At 35.2% G+C, this 25,246-nt stretch overlaps 1 protein-coding gene and 1 pseudogene across 1 annotated transcript in view; both read left to right on the top strand.

Annotated features, from left to right (window-relative positions):
- The window catches only part of SLC26A7 (solute carrier family 26 member 7), a 205,299-nt gene that overhangs the window by 155,649 nt on the left and 24,404 nt on the right, over positions 1 to 25,246 (top strand). Inside the window, exons 11-14 of the mRNA XM_036830403.1 lie at positions 1,051 to 1,157; positions 2,164 to 2,230; positions 7,335 to 7,472; positions 12,782 to 12,830. Coding sequence (XP_036686298.1) covers positions 1,051 to 1,157; positions 2,164 to 2,230; positions 7,335 to 7,472; positions 12,782 to 12,830 — 361 coding nt within the window. The remainder of the gene's footprint in view (positions 1 to 1,050; positions 1,158 to 2,163; positions 2,231 to 7,334; positions 7,473 to 12,781; positions 12,831 to 25,246) is intronic.
- Positions 2,496 to 6,205, top strand: LOC118883762 (annotated as a pseudogene).

Raw genomic sequence — 25,246 nt, 5'->3', positions numbered from 1 at the left:
TTTCAGATTATAGAGAAATTTATTTTTCATTAGCATATGGAATTGAATTATGTTGTTAAAAATGTTTTAAAATGGTAATACAGCTATTGGGACAGAAAGAAATCAACTTAGAATTACTTGCATAAAGTAATGCAGATAATTTGCGAGAAAAGAGAGAGTTTGAAAATTTTGTTGGTCTACTATTTGCTAAATGCAGAATTTTGTGTTTAGAAAATATAGCTTTCTGGATTTCACAAATTATTTTCCTTTTAAAGTTATGTTTGCCAGAAATAAACTTAGAATTGCCAATATAATACAGTATCCTGTTTCAAATTGTAATTTCAGGTGGTAGACAAAACTGCAATATTGTTGGAATCCCAATTAAAGGAAAAATAGAATTTTCTTGCAATCTTTTGAAATATTCCCAAGAACTAAGGTGGCCTTGAGTTTTTAGCTTTCACAATTTCACAAGTGAACGCTTGCAAGTAAAAGTATAACTATTTTTTATAGTGGTTGGTCTAAAAGTGGCTTTGGTCGTGCTGTTAGAGTCAGTCATTTTAAAAATAGGCTTTGAGAGTCCTATGTATCAATAGTAATAAGCTACCTTATTATAAGAATAATAAGTATAAGTTCTTTTTATAGCAATCCCAGAAAACAGAATATTGCTGAGAATGACCAAAAATCTACAAACACTTGTTTGTAATATTATTACACCAAATGAGAAAACAGTAGGAAATTATGGAATGCTTTTGAACCAAGCACATCAGCCAACTATTTACAGATCTTAAATAGAAAGTTTGTTGGGGATTGAACTAAGGATTGGCAGCATCTATATAAAAAGAATGCACCTTTTCCCTTTGCCTTTCCCTTAACCTCTGTCACTGGGAGTCCGCTGGGGCCTGGATTTGTTTCTGTGTTCCTGGGCTTCTGTTTCCCACTCCTTGAGTAATGTATTCTTGCTGAGAGATTTCATCACAGGAATGGTAGAGAAGAAGATTGTGAGGAATTTAGCAATCACGAGAAAGATGAGAATACAAAGGACCCATATCTTGTTTCCTGTTTCTCTTTCAGGGCATATGGGTCAGTACATATATATTTACAATATGCTTTGCTGCCAATGTGGGGCTGCTGTTTGGTGTTGTGTGTACCATAGCTATTGTGATTGGTCGTTTCCCAAGGTAAGATCTTATTTAAATGTTGTTTATTCTGACACAGCAGCAAATATACTGTTGCCAGTTACTTTTATTTCTGTGGAATAGATAGTATTACACTCTCATGTTTTATTTATATTTAGAGACAAAAAGAGAAGTTTTTATCTACATGTGATATAAAATAACACTGGTCTTAATGAGGAGAAATATTTTGTCAGAACTATAAAATAGAATATATAAAATCTATTAAAGTAAATAAATTAACCCCACAGCTCTACAGTGCACCACAGAGCTATTTTTTTAAGTGAATGGATATAGTATCTAATGAGACACAAACCATATAACAATGTAATCATTTGAAAAGTTAAATAACCTCAACAAATTTAATTTTTCAGAAGCTTTATTAATCTAGCTACTTTTTTCTAGATAATTTATTAAAGAACACATTCTTTTTGTTTTCTACTGCACATCTGTAAACCATTCCATATTTTGATCAATTCTTTTTCTGTTTCCCAATGTTCATCATCCGATAATGCTTCTACTCACTTCTCATCCTTCCCTTGAAATTCTTTGTGAAATAATATATTCTTAAAAATTTAAGTTTTACCTCTATAGATTCTATCTTTATGAAGTCTCTATATATAGATTCATTGTTATGTGGTCCAATCTTGCCATTGATTCCCTCTTTATTTCCTTTACCTTGAAACAAGATTTTCTTAAATACCGTATACTTTCTAGCCTTCTCCCTTATTGCTCTTCTTTATCAATCCACCTCTTTAGCTTGAAGATATGGTAACTGGGAGCCCAGATGAGATAAATTACATTTTAAAATCTCTATTTAGATGTCTCTGTTTCTGAGGATCCCAGAAAGATACACATTTACCAGTGTCTTATGAACAAATGGGATATAGCATCTAAACCATTCTAGATACGTTCTAATTGTTAAAACAAAATGGCTTATCCTTTTGATTTCTTCATGGTTAATGTAGTAATTTGGAAATGACATTGTATTTTATATCTGCCTTAATTCTAGAGCAAAGACTCTGAGTATAAAAAATATGAAAGAAATGGAATTTAAAGTGAAGACAGAAATGGATGATGTAAGTTTAGTTTCCTTTTCCTTCGTGCAATTAGTAATTTTTGTAAAAGTCAGATAGTTTCAAGGTATCATAAGAAGCAGATAAATTACTACTTTAAAAATGATAATTCTATTTTTGATTAGTTTGAACTTTCAGTGGCATGTGTAACCACCATAAATATAGCAATCAACATGCAACAAATCAATAGAACAACAACAGAAATCTTGTATCAGCATGCAGATAAGAGGATAGCGTGGTTCATAGATGTACAGTTCACAGAATAATCATGGTCCAGACTAGTTCAGGTATTTGGAAACCTCTTTTCCATTATTAAGTTGACATAAAACAGTCAAACTAAATTAATAGTCTATTCCAAATAAAATGATGGAGGAAGATAGGAAATAGGGAAGGGAATAAAGCAAAGTGGGGTCATGGTATTTGTTAACACAATCAGTGACCCTCTGTTTTATTAGCAGAGGGTAATTGATGCCACTAGGATTTGTTTCTTGCACAGTGGACACCTTTTTAAGGAAACAACATATAAATTGTCTCACTCAATCCATGTTTAGGCAGGCCAATTATGTTTGAGTTCTAGCTTCTTGTTCTGAAGGATGACCCAAACAAGTTTAAAGTGAAGAAAGAAAATGTCAACTTGAATTTTTGTCAATTAAAAAAAATGGCCTCACTTTGAACCTGCTTTGTAATGTTTCACTAACATTTTTTTTCTTTATTTTTCATTTTTACTTGTTTTAGTACCTCATGATTGCCCTCAGAACAGAGACAACTGGCCTCCTATAAGAAGGATCAGTGTCAGGGTATTTCTGAGTAGAGTGGAAGTAGAAAGTAGCAGCAGGAGTCCTTCTGTGACACCTAGGGAAATGGCTTGTGCTTTTTAACAAGTATGGAAGGATTTGCTTCATAGAAAGCTATTGGAGTTCAAAGACTTCTTTGAAGGTGTCCCAGGCTCAAGTTTTCCACCAATGCTACCTTTCTTTCCTATCCCTTTCTTTTCTTCCTTTAAATTTTCCATGGGAATGTAATGCTCATGCAAAGTCCCAGACTGACTCAGGCCTCTAAAGTCCTCAGTGTATCCACCCGACACGTACAGCCATGTACCATAGCCTTGACATTCTTAGCTTTGAAACAGAATTCAAGTTTGGTATTTTTCAGTTTAAAGAACACTGGTTAATAAATTCTACCTAAGTCATACCTTCTTCTCAAGCTAAATATGTGAGGAAGTGAATGAGGATATTTGTAGGAAGATGAAAGTGCTAAAATTTCTCCATGTCTTTAAAACTTGATTTGTTCCAGTCTAGCCACCTACCTGAATAATAACAGTGTCACATGGAAATCTTAATTTTATTAGATTACACCTCACTAGTTATTTAATGTTTTGTATCAAAACTAAGAGGGAAAACACTAAGATAGAGAAAGATTTGAATATGAACTCTTAGGGGGAATTTTTAGCTAACTTCAAGAGTAGTGGTGATCTGTCACTCCTCCCTTCTGTTTATGCACGCTCCCACCCCTTCTTCACATGAAACACTCATTCTCAATTTGGAAGACCCCTCCCCACTCAGTGAATTCAACTCTATTGAGAATTTCTTTTTTTGCCCCATTTGAGTCTCTGTTCCTTAATAAATACCTATCTTTAAAAAGTATATTATCTTAAAGCATATTGGCACAAACATGTGGTGTGATTAGTGAGTCAATTTAAGATGTGGGTCTTTGTCATAACTAAACATGACAGGCCAAATAATTGTTTTATTTTTGGCTTATAAGAGATTTCCTCTTGATTAAAAGTTAATTTGGTAACTTAAGCGTTTTTGTTTTCTTGAATTGTTTATTTGCAGCAAATCTTCTCACTTTCTAGAGTTTAAACAGTTGTGTAGCTATAGAAACTTTTTGACATTATCTAGCTTAAAATTTTGCCTACGTTAGCTCTCGTGGTTCCAGTGGGGAGAGAAGGAGGAAACAGGGAGCCCCTGCCACCACAGCCACCACCATGTCTGTGCTGGTGGTGTGGGAAAGGAGGCGTGAATCCCAAGGCGCGAGCCGTAGTTGTTGCCGCTGCGGGAGGGTAGGCGGTGGGAACGTAATGGAAGATATAAACTGAACATCAACAGCATCATCCAATGGCTGCTGGAAGTGAGAGAGTCCAAGCCTGGTAAGATTGTACAGCTACAGGAGAACGAAATCAGAGGACTTTGCTTAAAGTTCGGAGAGATCTTCCACTGTCAGCCTATCCTACTAAAACTTGAAGCACCACTCAAAATATGTGGTGATATCCATGGGCAATACTATGATTTGCTTCGACTTTTTGAGTACGGTGTTTTCCTTCCAGAAAGCAATTACCTGTTTCTTGGGGACTATGTGGACAGGGGATAGCAGTCGTTAGAGACTATATGCCTCTTATTGCCTTACAAAACCAAATATTCCGAGAATGTTTTTCTTCTCAGAGGAAATCACGAATGTGCCAGCATCAATAGAATTTATGGATTTTATGATGAATGTAAAAGAAGATACAACATTAAACTATGGAAAACTTTCACAGACTGCTTTAACTGTTTACCGATAGCAGCCATCATGGATAAGAAAATATTCTGCTGTCATGGAGGTTTATTACCAGGATCTTCAGTCTACGGAGCAGATTCAGTGAATTATTCGACCAATTGGTGTACCAGATCAAGGTCTTCTTTGTGATCTTTTGTGGTCTGACCCTGATAAAGATGTCTTAAGCTGGGTTGAAAATGACAGAGATGTGTCCTTCACATTTGGTGAAGTGGTTGCAAAATTTCTACATAAGTATGATTTGGATCTTATATGTAGAGCCTATCAGGTGGTTGAAGATGGATATAAATTTTTTGCAAAGAGACAATTGGTCACTCTGTTTTCTGCACCCAATTGTTGTGGAGGGTTTGACAATGCAGGTGCCATGATGAGTGTGGATGAAACACTAATGTGTTCTTTTCAGATTTTAAAGCCTGCAGAGAAAAAGAAACCAAATACCATGAGACCCATAACACCTTCAAGGGGTATGATCACAAAGCAAGCAAAGAAATAGATGTCATTTTGACACTGCCTACTTGAGACTTGTAACATATACTATATATCCTTCATTTTTAAAACTGTAATGTATATTGGTCGCCTTGCTCAAATAGTGTTTATGGGCCTCCCCCCTTCCATTTTTGACTTAATGAATGGTATTTTCTGGTTATAACAGCAAATGAAAGATTCTCCACTCCCAAGGAAAAAATGTTTTGTTTTGTTTTGTTCTCTGTTCCTTTTGCCAACAACTTTAGTGATGATGCTAAAGCTATACAGCCCAGGACAGTTTATTCTGTGTAAGGGGTGAGTGTATAGTTGATCTTTTTTAAAAATTCAGTACAGCCCATGAATAATGTAAATGCTCATTTTCTTTAGGATATAGAGACCTAGTGTGCTCAATCTGTACATTATTGTCATAAAATGCACACTGTTGGATACAAAAAACTGTGAACTTTTTTGTTTGTTTGTTTGTTTCAAAGGAATTTCTTTTTTTTCTCTCATTGTCTTGTCATGTACAAACTAGTTTTTATAGCTATCAAAGTTAGGAGTAACTTTCAACCTTACCAGCATCACTGGTATATATATTTAATTAAAGCACACTTTCCCCTGTGGTATACTTAAAATGACAATTAAAGCCATTATTTTAAAGTTTGTGACTCTTTCCTAAAGCCAAAGTTTCTGTTGAAATATATATTGACACTCCCCTAAGTACAAGGTGGCATGGTTGTGTACCCCTGCCGCCTTCATGGGGATTCAAAAACAGGTTTTTGGGTTTGAATAGCAATTAGTAACATAGTGCTATTTAAGCTATTGATTAAAGTTAATAACATTTTGTATGATTTCCATATAGTCTTTTCATTAAATAATCTTTTTACAGTTATATCAGGCTTGAACCCGTCCATTCAGAAAGCTTCAAATTATAGAAATAATACTGTTCTATATGAGTGATCGATTATGCTTTCTTTGGCCTACATTCTTTATTCTGCGGTGAAATTGCAGCTTACAAGTCAAAACAAAGGAACTAACTTACTATCCACCAGTTTATACAGAACTCACAGTATCTATGACTTTTTTAAAACTAAGATCTGTTTAAAAGAAATCTGTTTCAACAGCTGACCATGTACAATACCATGTGGTAAAAATGAATTCAGACTTATTAAAGGATGAACTTGTTTAAAAAAATTACCTACTTTAAAAAACAAGGAAGCTAAGAGAGGTTAAACTAATTGTCCAAATTCACATATCGGTATATTCTTTTATCTTTCTATCTCTGCCTGTATGTGTCTCCTCCTCTATGTGAGTACTAAAGTCTGAAGGAATATTGCTTTATTTAGTTGGTAAGGAGTTATCATTTCATAGAACTTACAATCCTCTCAGTTTCTAAGACAGACCCCAGCCCCAAAGGTCATGGAGAAGACGGTATTGCCAGGAAGACCTGGGCAAATGGCCAAAGCAGACACCTTTTGTATTGAAATTTTTCCTTCCCCATTTCCTCATGTCTTGCCTACATCCTAAATCCAATGTAATCTAGGCCTGCCCAAAGTGAAATTACCTTCCTGATAATACCTCTTGGTTTCTTTCTCTCAATTGGAACTATCAGTCACTTGTAAGGTTATACTCCAGCCTAAGGAAGACTATGTCATTATGAGGTAAATGACTGATAGTGACCCTTTAGGACATATTTTCATTTTTTATAATACTGATGGCTAGGTAAAGGAATTTTAAATTTCTAGACTGAGTGGGAAAGGTACTTTTAGGAGGATAAGTCTTCATGATACTCTTTGGATAGTCTAGGCTGTTGCCTCCCCAAAACCCAATTTGTAGGGATAAGGGCCATTTTTCTGAAAAGCCGCAGACTTATCTCATGGTTACTAATGTTTCTTAATAAAGAGGAAGTACATATTTTCCTCGAGAAGTATGATAGCATATTAAATTCTCCAAAGAAATTTTAATGAAAACATCAGCCAGGAGATTGCTTCCATAAATGAGTGGCATTTGGACTTGTAGGATTTCGATTCATTGTAGGATTTATTTCATTCAGAACTCTGAATCTATTCCTTTTTTTTTCTTGTAAAAGGAAACCCTGCAGCAGGTGAAAATTATCTCAATAAACAACCCACTTGTTTTTCTGAATGTAAAGAAGTTTCATGCTGATCTAATGAACATAATCCAAAAAGAAAATGCCAGCAACCAGCCACTTGATGAAATCAGCAAGGTAGGGTCAACTCTTTCATGATTACAATATCATGCTACAGATAACCTTATATCATGATGCCCCAAAAACGTTATCATGTAAATATAATATGTTATAAAAGTGTTTAGAGACCTCTTCCCTCACAAAACCTTATATTGTATTATACTTTTTTTTTAGTTTAATTAATTAATTAATTAATTAATTAATTTATGGCTGTGTTGGGTCTTCGTTTCTGTGCGAGGGCTTTCTCTAGTTGTGGCAAGTGGGGGCCACTCTTCATCACGGTGCGCGGGCCTCTCGTTATCACGACCTCTCTTGTTGTGGAGCACAGGCTCCAGACGCACAGGCTCAGTAATTGTGGCTCACGGGCCCAGTTGCTCCGCGGCATGTGGGATCTTCCCAGACCAGGGCTCGAACCCGTGTCCCCTGCATTGGCAGGCAAATTCTCCACCACTGCGCCACCAGGGAAGCCCCCTGTATTATACTTTTTATTTGGCCCTTGTAGTTAGCTTTTAGGTAATTGCTTTTGTTCATTCATTTGTTCAGTTGTTCACTTACTCATTAATTCAGCATATATCTAATGGACATGTGTACTAAGTGCTATAACCCTGAGAAGAATAAATAAGACAAATCACTTAAATCAAAGGATCTTTTTACCAAGAGAAAGAAGAGTTAGATCTACCTCTAAAAGAGAATATGGTAAATGACTCAGAGAAGTATAAACTGTTGCCATCATTATAACGTTATTTTTAAATGCCATCATTCTTTATCTCCATAAATTATCTCAATTAACACAGATAGCAAATCAAATGTGCATCAGGTTGAGTTCATGTGAATGAGCTATCTGTAGTCATTTGAATCCTTATGCTCTCTGCAATGTTAAAAGCATGGACTTTGGAGCTAAGCTGCCTGGGTGAGCCACTTAGGAACGGTGGGACCCTAACCAAGTTATTTAATCTTTTCTGTTTCAGTTTCCTAATCAGTACTAGAGATGATTAAATGAGTTAATATGCACAAAGAAATTAGAATAGCACCTGGCTTACTCAATACTATAAAATTTTAGCTAGTATTATTAGTTTGATTGAGTGCAAATAATGCCCTCTCAATGAAGCATTTCTTGACTATTTTAGATAACAAAGATCTCTTTTTTCTCTTGTATCCTTGAGAATATACTATCTCCCAGTCAGTCAGATGCATAGGAGACCTTGGCCCTTCCACTTCTGGTGTCTCAGGAGCTAATTCCACATTCCTGTCTCTGCAGCTTCATGCGTCTGCCTCTGGGCCTCATAGTGATCCACACAACAGAGGTCCTAAATACAAGATCAGATATGAAATTTGCTGGGCACTGTTCAAAATGAAAATGTGAAGTTCCTCGTTCAAGAATTGTTAGGAATTTCAAAATGGTGACAACAGAGCATTAAGCCAAATGAGAGACCCTTCTAAGCATGGGGTCCTGTGTGACTGCACAGGGCTCAAGCCCATGAAGCTGGCCCTGTCTATATATCTCCAGACCTTCTTTACCCCTCACTTGATCTTTAGGATGTCACTTTCATTGTAATATTAGGAACTACCACCTGTGATTTTGGGGTGAGAAGAACTTGCTCTTACGCCAAAGGGGGAGATATATTCCTAATTGTTCAAGTTGTATATTAGGTCTATTTTTAATCACAAAGCCATTCTATATCTTACAGAGTGTTAAACTGTATTATGAGAGAGGTAGGTTCTTGTGGCTGACGTGAAGCTCATAACCACCATGCGTAACAGTATTGTGGGAAAATCTGTCTAGAGTGTCAAATAACCTAATTAACCCACAAGAAGTTGTGGTCTTATTTTACCAAAATTTAAATTTACTTATTGAAATAATATACTAGTTTGTAGGCTTTATCATTTCTAGTAGAGTACCTGACATGAGGATTCTTATAACAAATTATTTATCGATAGTTGATAGTGTTTTCCTTAGAATATTTTCCTGCAAGATTAAGGTTGCTCCAACTTGTTTTCAGAAATTGCAAATTAGCATGTGTTTACCTTGTAGTATACCTTAGAAACAAATCTCATTAACACAGTCGTCTGTGAGAAGGTTCTACATATATGATTTTACCTACTTGGGACTTCAGAAAATTGAGTCTAAAAATCAAATAGAGTTTACTGAATCTAGATTATTGGTACGTAATGGCACCCAAAAGGATTCTTTAACTCAGAACTTTATGATGGTGAGAAAGAATTTGTTGAAACTGAGTTCTACTCTAATGATAATAAAGCAAATATTGTATGTATATTTGTATATTATGAATTTTAAAGGACACACCAAGGATTCAGATGGCACTCTGGAATTCCTCCTCTCAGAGGAACCTGGGGTAAACCTTCATTCAGAATGCTTAAAAGGATAGTCTTGAGCATGGATGCTCTTTTGGGCATCTCATATTGTCCTTGTCACACACTGTCTGCCTAGGATATCTACTTATTTTAAGGACTATGCACTTATTGTAAGTTCAGTTTTGGAGTAACAAGTCTGCATCAATTAATCTCTGCTGCAGCTTTGCCTCCCTTTATCAGGCTGAACATAGCAGTCTATAGTTATGCCTTGAACTGGAGTGCTCTGCCAGGGACTTGATCTTCTCTTCTCTGACAGCTGCATTTTCAACAGATAGTAGTGATGGAAGGGCATTTAAAACATTCCAGAGCAGGAAGATTTACATCCTATTCAAAATATAGACTGAAAAAGGATCCCCTGTTAGGTTATGTAACTATATACTTCTATATCATTATACTGCTATACCTCCTGTATATCACTATTAAATATCTCCCTGAATGGAGAAGCTTAGAAGGATCTCAGGCTGCTAGTGTTTGATGGATTCATGCTCATTATTATATAGGCTACAGATATTCACTATAATATTATCACCATTTTGTGGTCTCACTTTGCAAGAGAAGTTTCAATCTGCTGTTTACCTAAAATTTTCTTTTGCTCAGACAAGGTTTTTTTTTTAAAGTAGACTTGATTTTTTGGAACAGTTTTAGATTTACAGAGGAAAATTGAGAAGTTAGTATAGAGAGTTCCTATATATCCCACACCACACACAGTTTCCTCTATTATTAACTTCTTGTATTAGTGTGACATATTTATTATAATCGATCAACCAATATGGGTACATTATCATTAATTAAAGTCCATGCTTTATTCAGATTTACTTAGTTTTACTTAATGTCCTTTTACTGCTCCAGAATTCCAACCAGGATATTACATTACATTTAGTTGTCCTGTCTCCTTAGGTTCTCTTCACTGTGATAGTTTCTTAGACTTTCCCTTTTTTGATGGCCTTGACAGTTTTGAGTAGTACTGGTCAGGTATTTTGTAGAATGCCCCTCTGGTGGAATTATCTCTTAGTTTTCTCATGGTAGGACTGGAGATATGGGTTTTCAGGAGGAAAACTATAGAGGTGAAGTGCCATTTTCATCACATTGTTTCAAGGGTACATAATATAAACATGATTTATCACTGTTGATGTTGACCTTGATCACCTGAATGAGATAGTATTTGTTAGGTTTCTTCACTGTAAAGTTACTCTTTTTTCCCCTTTCCATGCTGTAGTCCTTGAAAGCAAGTCATTATGTGCAGCCTGTATTAAGGAGTGTGGAGTCATTCTCCACCTTCTCGAGGGTGGAGTATCTGATTTAAAATTCTTCTGCAGGAGAGATTTCAGACAAGATATTTTAAGAGGAGGGAAAGGAAGCACATTTGTTGACTGTCTCTCAAGGGCAAGTCCCTTTAAATGGGCTATCTAACTTAATTGTCATCAGCCCCATGATGTAACTGACTTTACCTGAATGTTACAAAAAAGGAAAGTTGAGACTTAGAAATGTAAAATAACCTGGTGAAAATTATTTGATAACTGTCAGAATCAGACTTAAAATATATAAGTTGAACCACTGGGATTAAGAAGGGAAAATAGATGTTTTGTGGTCACCCTCTAAGATGAAATCTGATTTCATGGGAAAAGCAGTATAATGTAGAAGTTTGAAGCATAAGGTGCAGAGTGGAAAGATATGAGCTCAGGTTTTAACTCAGTTCTTACTAGCTTTGTGACTTTGGTCAAATTATTTAACAATTTCAATCTTTAGAAGTCTTCCAAATTCAGAAATTTTCCAACTTTCAGATGAAAAATGAGTTCAGTAACTTCATAGGATTATTCTGAGGATTAAATGATTAATGTAAAGTTCTTGGTATATAGTAAGTACTCAAGAAATAACAATTGCTATCATCATTAACAGTAATAACAATAACACATTTTTGAGAAGTACATAGCATGTTATAATTTTAGAGGCATCAATTATTTTTAATTTCAAAGAAGTTTATTTGTAGGATATAGAGTCATTTTCATTCTCCAGCATTTTCATAAATCAGGAATGTTTTTTCTTGGACATTTTCATGGAGCTTCAGATGAACAGCTAACTTTTAAAATTTTTATTTTTTTTGGAGTATGGTTGATTTACAATATTGTGTTAGTTTCAGGTTACAACAAAGTGATTCAGTTATACAAACATATGTATCTTTTTTTTTCATATTCTTTTCACTTACAGGTTATTAAAAAATATTAAGTACAATTCCCTGTGCTACACAGTAGGTCCTTGTTGGTTATATACTTCATATATAGTAGTGTGTATATGTTAATCCCCAAATCCTAATTTATTCTTCCTCCACGCTTTCCCCATTGGTAACCATACACTTGTTTTCTATGTCTATGAGTCTGTTTCTGTTTTGTAAATAAGTTCATTTGTATCATTATTTTTTAGAGTCCACATATAAGCGATATCATATGATATTTATCTCTGTCTGGCTTACTTCACATTACTCAGCCATAAAAAAGAATAAAGTAATGCCATTTGCAGCAACATGGATGGACCTAGAGTTTATCATATTAAGTGAACAACTAACTTTTGTATAATATGAAATATATGGTTGGCGGTCTCTCTTTGAGGGTGCTGTGTTAATGAAGTTAATTTCTGATTAGATAGGCTACAATGAAAAACATGTACAAATGTTCAATTCCTGATCAAATATCAAAACAAACTTAATCTTGCAGAAAATGTTCTAAAGAAGATAGTCTGACTTGATAATTTAAATTATCTACTGAGCTAACATAAACTTAGAACTAATTATTTTATTATTTTAGTTTGTTGTATTTATCATTCTGGAAAAAAAGCTAGGAAAAATAATCATTGGAGACTAGTTTTCTTTGTTATTTATGGAGAAAAGAATGATGTTCTTTTTCAGGGACAGAATTGAATTTTTATAATGTTATTCTTCTTTATATTTGTTTTCATTTCAGTGTGAACAAAACACATTGCTCAATTCTCTATCCAATGGCATTTGCAATGGTGAGTTAGCTTAAAAAAAACTAAGTGTTCTGACTTGAATATAGGCCAGAGAATGAAATCTTCTTCCCCTTCTTCTCCCTCTCTGCCTCCTACTTCTGTCCGCCCTCTCTCCTCCTGATCTGCATCCTCCCTCTCCTCTCCACCTTCTCTTCCTCCCTCCTCCCATTCTCTCCTCCTCCATCTACCTCCTCCTTGCCTACTCCAACCTCCTCTCTTTTTTCTCTCTTCCTCCTTCTTTCTCTTTTCTCACGCCTATTCTATCCTCCCCCTTCCTCCTTCTTTTCTTCTTCTTCCTTCTCATCCTCCTAGTCTTTTAGAAGTGAATTTAAGATGTATAAACCTACAAAGGATGAAGGTGTACAACTTTATTATGAGGCATTAAGAATACCTGAAACACAAATTAATGGTATTTTTTTGTAAAAAAAAAATACAATGTCCACTGATCCACTGATCAGAATGTACAATATTGAAAAGATGTCAGTCCTTGAATTTATTTATAGATATAAATTGAATCACAATTAAAATTCCAATAAGACATTTTAATGGCAATTGACAAGCTCATTCTAAATTTTGTACAAAAACTCAAATGGTCAAGAATAGGCACAACTGTTGAAATATATGAACAAGCGGGAGAGCATGTTTTCTTATGTATGTATAGATGTATTATAAAGCCCTAATAATCAGTGCAATGTGGTACTGGTTCAGAGATAAGTGAACAGATCAATAGGACAGAGTAGAGAGCACAGAAGTGAGGAAAAAAATCTCACATGTATTGGTGTTTTATTTGTGACAGAAGTGGCACTGCAGAGCAGTGAGTAAAAGACAGTCTTGTTAATATACAATGATGAGACAATCATGTATCCATAATGAATGAAATTAGACCTTTATCTCATACCATACCCCAAATCAGTACCAGCTGGATCAAAGTCCTAGGAGTGGTAGACAAATTATAAATTTAGAAGAGAATATAGGAGAATATATATAAGATATATTAAACATTATCATTAAAATTCACTAGATTATTATCAAGAGCTTTTGTTTACCAAAAGGCACCATATAAAGCATAAAAAGATAAGCCAGAGTAAACGGAGATAGGTGTAACAAATAAAATGGAGAAAGTATTGCACTCCCCAGCATATCAAGGAGTAAAAATGGCAGATGGCCTGTTAGGAAAATGGGCAAGAGACATGAACAGGCATTTCACAAAATGAGACATTTTCAAATATACCAATAAACATATGAGAATATGCTTAAATTCACTATTGTTATTTATAATAATTATTGAGGAAATGTATATTAAATTCATAATAAAACACTATATATATTTATATATATATATATATATATAATTGATATTTTTAAAAGTCTGACAATACCAAGTATTGGTGAGGATGTACAGCAACAAAAAGTTTCTTGCAGTGCTAGTGGGAGTGTAAACTGTTACAACCATCTTGGAAAACAGTTTGGCAATATCATATAAAGTTGAAGATACCATACCTTATGACCAGCAATTCCACTTCCAGTTATACATTCTAGCAAGTTACATAAACAAGAACATTCACACAGTATTGTTTGTAACTACACAAATCTGGAAACAGCTCATATTTCAAAAAAAAATTATCAGGTATATATAACTATGGAATATTTGTACATTTGAATTTTTATTTGATATATTTATTATACTATATACATATACAACAATGAAAACTAGATGAGTCTTATAAACATAATTGGGCAAAAATAAAAAGATGAAAGAAAACATTAAATTCAAATTCCATTATATAAACTTAAAAAAAAAAAACAGGAAAAGCTGACATATTGATTTTTGTTTTTCTAAAGACAATTAAAAAGGAATCTCTTAATATTTGTACCTGGAAACATATACAAGATTGTTCATAGTAGCTTTGTTTATAATTCTCCCAAATGCAGAAACAACTAAAATATTTATTAACAGTACAGTGGATAAAGAACATATGAAATGTTTATATAAATACTTATTATAATAAATACATATTATAATATCTATTATATTAATTTATGTAAAGTATTCTAAATAAATGTATAACATATAGAATAGAATAAAATAAATATCATATAAATATATGAATTAATTGCATGACCCACATCAACATGGATGCAGCTCAGATGTTAGCTTCTCTGGTCTCTTCTGACTTCTTGTAGCAAATTTACTTTCTCCTACATTGTGCTTTCAAAGGACGCTTGTATAATACTGTTATTGTACTTATTTAATGATCATTTCTTAAGGGTCTCACTTTTCTGCTAATCTGGAAACTTTTTAAGGGCATTCTCACCTCTGCATCACTAAATCAGGCTCACTTTGCACAGAACAGTAGCTGATGGGCATGGTCACCTTTGCTGTGTCCTTGTGAAATTTTGGCACCCAGTGGCCCTTTTATAGTAGCCAGGACTAGTTGACCAGAATATTTTTCTGGTATTTTCCTTCTCTCCCCTCTTCTGACACTCCAAAGTATCCTAGGTTCTCCCATCTCTCACTCTTGTTCAGGGGCAACCTCCTGTTCTCACTTCCCTGAGCTTTAAATCCTCAGGTTTCATTTACTGCTCATGTTCTTGGTTTCCTCTCTCAATTTAACTAATAAAACCTATAACTCTTGGTTTTATTGCCTTTACATTTTCACTTCTGTGACTCTAATTCTGTCCTTAACCATATTCAAAATGAATTAGTATGACTTTCATATTTTTTATTTTTTCTGCTATGAGACAGTCTTGGTCTTACTCCACGGATAGAAAATACCCAGTTTCCCATGCTTACATCAGACAGAATTAATTAATCAAGGCACTTCCTCCTATGAACCAAAGTAACTTGAGAATCTTCTAAACAGGCTGTTGCAAGCAGCTGCTACAAATGGTTGGTGTTGACACAGAAGCTGAGATGTAGTTGCCATCCCAGCTTTATTCTATTCTGTGATGTAATGGCACATTAATCTTAAATCACCTTTTTTTAAAAAGCCTTCTGAGGCATTAGAGATTATAAAGGTTCCCTTCTGAGGATCAAGTGCCCACTACTCATCTTGACACCTAAAACCTTTCCGTATTTTCTCAAACTGATTTCCCTTTTACTACACATTACACAAGTTCTCTTTCCCAATCAGATGAATCAGTTCATGGCCCCTACATCTAATTTTATCGTCCCTGGATCTGATCCTTTATTTATATTCTCCCTTCTAAAACAATCTACTTTTTTGCCAATCCAAATACTATACTTTCTTCAAGGTTTAATAAAGAAGTAAAGTAAATTGAAGGGACACACTCTTTGGCAATCTCAGGTAGACGAAGAAGTCAGCCAGATCCATAGAGGAGAATATACAGTCAAGTGCAGCCTGGAATTCAGTGTCTTCAGCTATAAGATGGAAATCATAGTAACATGGAGAGAATACCACATGCCTCACTCAGTCACATATCACCTTACATGGTTATAAAGTGTTTCATTCATGCATATTTTCCTCCTAACTAGATTTCTAAGGGAAGAAATGTATTTTAAATTTCCATTGCATTATCCTTCATTGTCCAATGAACACTAGGTCAGTAAATGAAAATTACAATGCTAATATTTGTATAGCACTTCCAAGTTTTCAAAGGACATTCTTCTGAATAACTGAAATAGATAATTGGTAACTATACTTCCATTTTCAAATAGGTAATAGGATACTCTTCATTTTACTGATGAAAATGTTGAGGACATAGATAAGTAACTTTCTCAGGATTGTGCAGTTGGTTAGGGACAGAGGAGGAACTCAAGTCCCTATCGAAGACAGATGTGTGTACAGGAAAGGTTGCTTAAAGTTGGGATTTGAGAGTTCTGAGCCAGATGCAGTCTGCAGGAACACAACCAAGAAGGGTGGGTTGGTGCTAATACAGGGAAAAGGAGGTAACAGACAGTGCCATCTTCCTCTGCTTTGGTTGAAAGCTTGTGAAAATGGAGATAGAGGATGGACTTAAAAGAGATTTCAGTATGTAATTAACATAACCAGCACTGTTTGGGTGTTGGGGGAAGAGAGAGGGCAATGCAAATGATGATTTGAAGATTTGAAACGCTCAAACTGGGATAAATAACAGGAAATCCAGGAGGGTAGCTAAAAGGAAAGGGAAGTTTATTTTAGAAGATAGTGAATTTAAGATACTGTGAGACCAGCAGGAGACATCCATGAGTTTTGGGGACCACTGAAGAGATCTGGAAGTAACTAAAGCAAAAGGAGATATTAGCTGGGAAAGGGAGTAGGAAAGAGGAAAGATAATAAAAAATACCCCCTCCCAACAATCTTTACAGAAGAGGAAGATTGGATTGAATAATCAAAATACGTAAATACATATAAACTACATAAATAATAACATGGAAGTCATCATATTGCTCTGAATGAAAAAAAAATTGCACAAATGTGAACAAATCTTCCATTAACATGTTTAGTATGTTGTGTTCCAAAACACTTTAGTCACATTGTGACTAAGAGGCACTCTGTCAACGTCTCTCTTAGCATTGTGATTTTTCAGGTTCATTTCCACCACCTTCTTTTTTTTTTTTTTAAACATCTTTATTGGTGTATAATTGCTTTACAATGGTGTGTTAGTTTCTGCTTTACAACAAATTGAATCACCTATACATATACATATATCCCCATATGTAGTCCCTCTTGCGTCTACCTCCGACCTTGCATATCCCACCCCTCTAGGTGGTCACAAAGCACCCAGCTGATCTACCTGTGCTTTGCGGCTGCTTGCCACTAGCTATCTATTTTATATTTGGTAGTATATATAAGTCCATGCCACTCTCTCACTTTATACCAACTTACATTTCCCCCTCCCCCTGTCCTCAAGTCCATTCTCTATGTCTGCGTCTTTATTCCTGTCCTGCCCCTAGGTTCATCAGAACATTTTTTGTTTTATTTTTTTAGATTACATAAATATGTGTTAGCACGCCATATTTATTTTTCTCTTTCTGACTTACTTCACTCTGTATGACAGACTCTATGTCCATCCACCTCACTACAAATAAGTCAATTTAGTTTCTTTTTATGGCTGGGTAATATTCCATTGTATATATGTGCCACATCTTTATCCATTCATCAGTCGATGGACTCTTAGGTTGCTTCCATGTCCTGGCTATTGTAAATAGTGCTGCAATGAACACTGTGGTATATGACTCTTTTTGAATTACGGTTTTCTCAGGGTATATGCACAGTACTGGGAATGCTGGGTCGCATGGTAGTTCTATTTTTAGTTTTTTAAGGAAACTCCATACTGTTTTCCATAGTAGCTGTATCAATTTACATGCCCACCAACAGTGCAAAGTGTTCCCTTTTCCCCACACCCTCTCCAGCATTTATTGTTTGTAGATTTTTTGTTGATGGCCATTCTGACTGGTGTGAGGTGATACCTCATTGTAGTTTTGATTTGCATATCTCTAATGATTAGTGATGTTGAGCATCCTTTGATGTGTTTGTTCGCAATCTGTATATCTTCTTTGGAGAAATGTCTGTTTAGGTCTTCTGCCCAATTTTGGATTGGGATGTTTGTTTTTTTAATATTGAGCTGCATCAGATGCTTGTAAATTTTGGAGATTAATCCTTTGTCAGTTGCTTCATTTGCAGATATTTTCTCCCATTCTGAGGGTTTTCTTTTCATCTTGTTTATGGTTTCCTTTGTTGTGCAAAAGAATTTAAGTTTCATTAGGCCCCATGTGTTTATTTTTGTTCTTATTTCCATTTCTCTAGGCGGTGGGTCAAAAAGGATCTTGCTGTGATTTATGTCATAGAGTGTTCTGCCTATGTTTTCCTCTAAGAGTTTGATGGTGTCTGGCCTTACATTTAAGTCTTTAATACATTTTGAGTTTATTTTTGTATATGGTGTTAAGGAGTCTTCTAATATCATTCTTTTATATATAGCTGTCCAGTTTTCCCAGCACCACTTATTGAAGAGGCTGTCTTTTCTCCATTGGATATTCTTCCCTAATTTATCAAAGATAAGGGGACCATATGTGCGTGAGTTCATCTCTAGGCTTTCTATCCTGTTCCATTGATCTATATTTCTGTTTTTGGGCCAGTAACATACTGTCTTGATTACTGTAGCTTTACAGTATTGTCTGCAGTCTGTGAGCCTGATTCCTCCAGCTCTGTTTTTCTTTCTCAAGATTGCTTTGGCTATTTGGGGTCTTTTCTGTTTCCATACAAATTGTGAAATTTTTTATTCTAGTTCTGTGAAAAATGCCATTGGTAGTTTGATAGGGATGGAATTGAACCTGTAGATTGCTTTGGGTAGTAGAGTCATTTTCACAATGTTGATTCTTCCAACCCAAAAACATGGTATATCTTTCCATCTGTTTGTATCATCTTTAATTTTTTCATCAGTTTCTTATAGTTTTCTGCATACGTCTTTTGTCTCCTTAAGTAGGTTTATTGCTAGGTGTTTTACTATTTTTCTTGCAATGGTAAATGGAAGTGTTTCCTTAATCTCCTTTTCTGACCTTTCATTGTTAGTGTATAGGAATGCAAGAGATTTCTGTACATTAATTTTGTATCCTGCTACTTTACCAAATTCATTGATTAGCTCTAGTATTTTTCTGGTAGCATCTTTAGGATTCTCTATGTGTAGTATCATGTCATCTGCAAACAGTGACCTTTATTTCTTCTTTTCCGATTTGGATTCTTTTTATTTCTTTTACTTCTCTGATTGCTCTGGCTAAAACTTCCAAAACTATGTTGAATAACACTGGTGAGAGTGGGCAACCTTGTTTTGTTCCTGATCTTAGTGGAAATGGTTTTAGTTTTTCACCATTAAGAACCATGTTGGGTGTGGGTTTGTCATATATAGCCTTTATTATGTTAAGGTAAGTTCCCTCTATACCTACATTCTGGAGGGTTTTTTTAATCATAAATTGGTGTTGAATTTTGTCCAAAGCTTTTTCTGCATCTATTGAGATGATCATATGGTTGTTCTCCTTCAATTTGTTAATATGGTGTATCACATTGATTGATTTGCATTTATTGAAGAATCCTTGCATTCCTGGGATAAACCCCACATGATCATGGTGTATGATCCTATTAATGAGCTGTCGGATTTTGTTTGCTACTATTTTGTTGAGGATTTTTGCATCTATGTTCACCACTGATATTGGCCTGTAGTATTCTTTTTTTGTGACATCTTTTTCTGATTTTAGTAACAGGGTGATGGTGGCCTTATAGAATAAGTTTGGGAGTGTTCCTCCCTCTGCTATACTTTGGAAGAGTTTGAGAAGGACAGGTGATAGCTCTTCCCTAAATGTTTGATAGAATTCACCTGTGAAGCCATCTGGTCCTTGGCTTTTTGTTTGTTGGAAGATTTTAAATCACAGTCCCAATTTCAGTGCTTGTGTTTCATCTGTTTATATTTTTAATTTTTCCTGGTTAAGCCTCTGAAAGTTGTGCTTTTCTAAGAATTTGTCCATTTCTTCCAGGTTGTCCATTTTATTGGCATAGAGTTGCTTGTAGTAATCTCTCATGATGCTTTGTATTTCTGAAGTGTCAGTTGTTACTTCTTTTTCATTTCTAATTCTATTGTTTTGAGTCTTCTCCCTTTTTCTTTTTAAAACGTATTTATTGGAGTATAATTGGTTTATAATAGTGTGTTAGTTTCTGCTTTATAACAAAGTGAATCAGCTATGCATATACTTATATCCCCATATCTCTTTCCTCTTGTGTCTCCCTCCCTCTCACCTTCCCTATCCCACCCTTCTAGCTGGTCACAAAGCACTGAGCAGATCTCCCTGTGCTATGTGACTGCTTCCCACTAGCTATCTATTTTACATTTGGTACTGTATATATGTCCATATATATACACTACCACTCTCTCAGTTTGTCCCAGCTTACCCTTCCTACTCCCCATGTCCTCAAGTCCATTCTCTAGTAGGTCTGCATCTTTATTACCTTCTGGTCCCTAGGTTCTTCAAGACCATTTTTTCTTTTTTCTAGATTCCATATATATGTGTTAGCATACGGTGTTTGTTTTTCTCTTTCTGACTTACTTCACTCTGTATGACAGACTCTAGGTCCATCCACCTCACTACAAATAACTCAATTTCGTTTCTTTTTATGGCTGAGTAATATTCTATTGTATATATGTGCCACATCTTCTTTATCCATTTATCTGTCGATGGACACTTAGGTTGCTTCCATGTCCTAGCTATTGTAAATAGAGCTGCAATGAACATTTTGGTACATGACTCTTTGAATTATGGTTTTCTCAGGTATATGCCCAGTAGTGGAATTGCTGGGTCGTATGGGAGTTCTATTTTTAGTTTTTTAAGGAACCTCCATACTGTTCTCCATAGTGGCTCTATCTACGTACATTCCCACCAACAGTGTATGAGGGTTCCCTTTTCTCCACACCCTCTCCAGCATTTATTGATGATGGCCATTCTAACCAGTGAGAGAAGATATCGCATTGTAGTTTTGATTTGCATTTCTCTAATGATTAATGATGTTGAGCATTCTTTCATGTGTTTGTTGGCAATCTGTATATCTTCTTTGGAGAAAAATTTATTTAGGTCTTCTGCCCATTTTTGGATTGGGTTGTTTGTTTTTTTGATATTGAGCTACATGAGCTGCTTGTAAATTTTGGAGATTAATCCTTTGTCAGTTGCTTCATTTGCAAATATTTTCTCCCATTCTGAGGGTTGTATTCTCATCTTGTTCATGTTTTCCATTGCTGTGCAAAAGCTTTTAAGTTTCATTAGATCCCATTTGTTTATTTTTGTTTTTATTTCCATTCCTCTAGGAGGTGGGTCAAAAGGGATCTTGCTGTGATTTATGTCATAGAGTGTTCTGCCTATGTTTTCCTCTAAGAGTTTGATAGAGTCTGGCCTTACAGTTAGGTCTTTAATGCATTTTGAGTTTATTTTTGTGTATGGTTTTAGGGAGTGTTCTAATTTCTTTCTTTTACATGTAGCTGTCCAGTGTTCCCAGCACCACTTATTGAAGAGGCTGTCTTTTCCCCATTAGATATTCTTACCTCCTTTATCAAAGATAAGGTGACCATGTGTGCGTGGGTTTATCTCTGGGCTTTCTATCCTGTTCCATTGATTTATATTTCTGTTTTTGTGCCCGTACCATACTGTCTTGATTACTGTAACTTTGTAGTATAGTCTAAAGTCAGGGCACCTGATTCCTCCAGCTCCATTTTTCTTTCTCAAGATTGCTTTGGCTCTGTGGGGTCTTTTCTGTTTCCATACAAATTGTGAAATTTTTTGTTCCAGTTGTGTAAAAATTGCTAGTGGTAGTTTGATGGGGATTGCATTGAATCTGTTACTTGCTTTGGGTAGTATAGTCACTTTCAAAATGTTGATGCTTCCAATCCAAGAACATGGTATATTTCTCCATCTATTTGTATCACCTTTAATTTCTTTCTTCAGTGTCTTATAATTTTCTGCATATAGGTCCTTTGTCTACTTAGGTAGGTTTATTCCTAGGTATTTTATTCTTTTTGTTGCAATGGTAAATGGGAGTGTATTCTTAATTTCAGTTTCAGATTTTTCATCATTAGTGTGTAGGGATGAAAGAGATTTCTGTGCATTAATTTTGTATCCTGCTACTTTACCAAATTCATTGATTAGCTCTAGTAGTTTTCTGGTAACATCTTTAGGATTCTCTATGGATAGTATCATGTCATCTACAAACAGTGACAGCTTTCCTTCTTCTTTTCCAATTTGGATTCTTTTTATTTCTTTTTCTTCTCTAATTGCTGTGGCTAAAACTTCCAAAACTATGTTGAACAATAGTGGTGAGAGTGGGCAACCTTATCTTATTCCTGATCTTAGTGGAAATGGTTTCAATTTTTCACCATTGAGGATGATGTTGGCTGTAGGTTTGTCATATATGGCCTTTATTATGTTGAGGTAAGCTCCTGCTATGCCTACTTTCTGAATGATTTTTATTATAAATGGGTGTTGAATTTTGTCGAATGCTTTCTCTGCATCTATTGAGATAATCATATGGTTTTTCTCCTTCAATTTGTTAATATGGTGTATCACATTGATTGACTTGCATATATTGTAGAATCCTTGCATTCCTGGGATAAACCCCACTTGATCATGGTGTATGATCTTTTTAATGTGCTGTTGGATTCTGTTTGCTAGTATTTTGTTGAGGATTTTTGCATATATATTCATCAGTGTTATTGGTTGGTAGTTTTCTTTTTTTGTGACATCTTTGTCTGCTTTTGGTGTCAGGGTGATGGTGGCCTTGTAGAATGTGTTTGGGAGTGTTCCTCCATCTGCCATATTTTGGAAGAGTTTTAGAAGGATAGGTGTTATCTCTTCTCTAAATGTTTGATAGAATTCGCCTGTGAAGCCATTTGGTCCTGGGCCTTTGTTTGTTGGAAGATTTTTAATAACAGTTTCAATTTCAGTGCTTGTGATTGGTCTGTTCATATTTTCTATTTCTTCCTGGTTCAGTCTAAGAAGGTTTTGCTTTTTTAAGAATTTGTACATTTCTTCAAGGTTGTCCATTTTATTGGCATATAGTTGCTTGTGGTAATCTGTCATGATCCTTGGTATTTCGCAGTGTCAGTTTTTACTTCTTTTTCATTGCTAATTCTATTGATTTGAGTCTTCTCCCATTTTTTCTTGATGAGTCTGACTAATGGTTTATCAATTTTGTTTATCTTCTCAAAGAAACAGCTTTTAGTTTTATTGATCTTTGCTATCGTTCCTTCATTTCTTTTTTATTTATTTCTGATCTTATCTTTATGGTATCTTTCCTTCTGGTAACTTTGGGTTTTTTTTGTTCTTCTTTCTCTAATTCCTTTAGGTGTATGGTTAGGTGGTTTATTTGAGATGTTTCTTCTTTCTTAAGGTAGGATTGTATTGCTATACTCTTCCCTCTTAAAACTGCTTTTGCTGCATCCCTTAAGTTTTGGGTCATTGTGTTTTCATTGTGCTTTGTTTCTAGATATGTTTTGATTTCCTCTTTGATTTCTTCAGTGATCTCTTGGTTATTCAGTAGTGTATTGTTTATCCTCCATGTGTTTGTATTTTTTGCAGATTTTTTCCTGTAATTGATATCTAGTCTCATAGCATTGTGGTCAGAAAAGCTACTTGATATGATTTCAATTTTCTTAAACTTACCAAGGCTTGATTTCTGACCCAAGATATGATGTATCCTGGAGAATGTTTCATAAGCACTTGAGAGGAAAGTGTATTCTGTTGTTTTTGGATGGAATGTCCTATAAATATCAATTAGGTTCATCTTGTTTAATGTATCATTTAAAGCTTGTGTTTCCTTATGTATTTTCATTTTGGATGATCTGTCCATTGGTGAAATTGTGGTGTTACATTCCCCTACTATGATTGTGTTACTGTTGACTTCCCCTTTTATGGCTGTTAGTATTTGCCTTATGTATTGAGGTGCTCCTACGTTGGGTTCATAAATATTGACAATTATTATATCTTCTTCTTGGATTGATCCCTTGATCATTATGTAGTGTCCTTCTTTTCTCTTGTAATAGTCTTTGTTTTAAAGTCAATTTTGTCTGATATGAGAATTGCTACTCCAGATTTCTATTTTTTTTTTAATTTTATTTATTTATTTATTGATGGCTGTGTTGAGTCTTTGTTTCTGTGCGAGGGCTTTCTCTAATTGCAGCAAGTGAGGCCCACTCTTCATCATGGTGCACGGGCCTCTCACTATCGTGGCCTCTCTTGTTGCGGAGCAGAGGCTCCAGACGCGCAGGCTCAGTAATTTTGGCTCATGGGCCTAGTTGCTCTGCGGCATGTAGGATCTTCCCAGACCAGGGCTCAAACCCGTGTCCCCTGCATTGGCAGGCAGATTCTCAACCACTGCGCCACCAGGGAAGCCCCCCAAATATCCTTTGATTTCCATTTGCATGGAATATCTTTTTCCATCCCCTCACTTTCAGGATGCATGTGTCCCTAGGTCTGAAGTGGGTCTCTTGTAGACAGCATATATACGGGTCTTTTTTTTGTATCTATTCAGCAAGTCTATGTCTTTTGGTTGGAGCATTTAATCCATTTACACTTAAAGTAGTTACCAGTATGTATGTTCCTATTACCATTTTCTTAATTTTGGGGGGTTGTTATTGTAGGTCTTTTCCTTCTGTTATGTCTCCTGCCTAGAGAAGTTCCTTTAGCATTTGTTGTAAAGCTGGTTTGGTGGTGCTGAATTCTCTTTGCTTTTGCTTGTCTGTAAATGTTTTAATTTCTCCGTCGAATGTGAATGAGATCCTTGCTGCATAGAGTAATCTTGGTTGTAGGTTTTTCCCTTTCATCACTTTAAATATATCCTGCCACTACCTTCTGGCTTGCAGATTGTCTGCTGAAAGATCAGCTGTTAACCTTATGGGGATTCCCTTGTGTGTTATTTGTTGTTTTTCCCTTGTTGCTTTTAATATTT

Source organism: Balaenoptera musculus, chromosome 17 (genome assembly GCF_009873245.2).
Source record: "Balaenoptera musculus isolate JJ_BM4_2016_0621 chromosome 17, mBalMus1.pri.v3, whole genome shotgun sequence".
Classification (NCBI taxonomy): Eukaryota; Metazoa; Chordata; class Mammalia; order Artiodactyla; family Balaenopteridae; genus Balaenoptera; species Balaenoptera musculus.
This window is presented reverse-complemented; position numbering and strand designations above follow the sequence as displayed.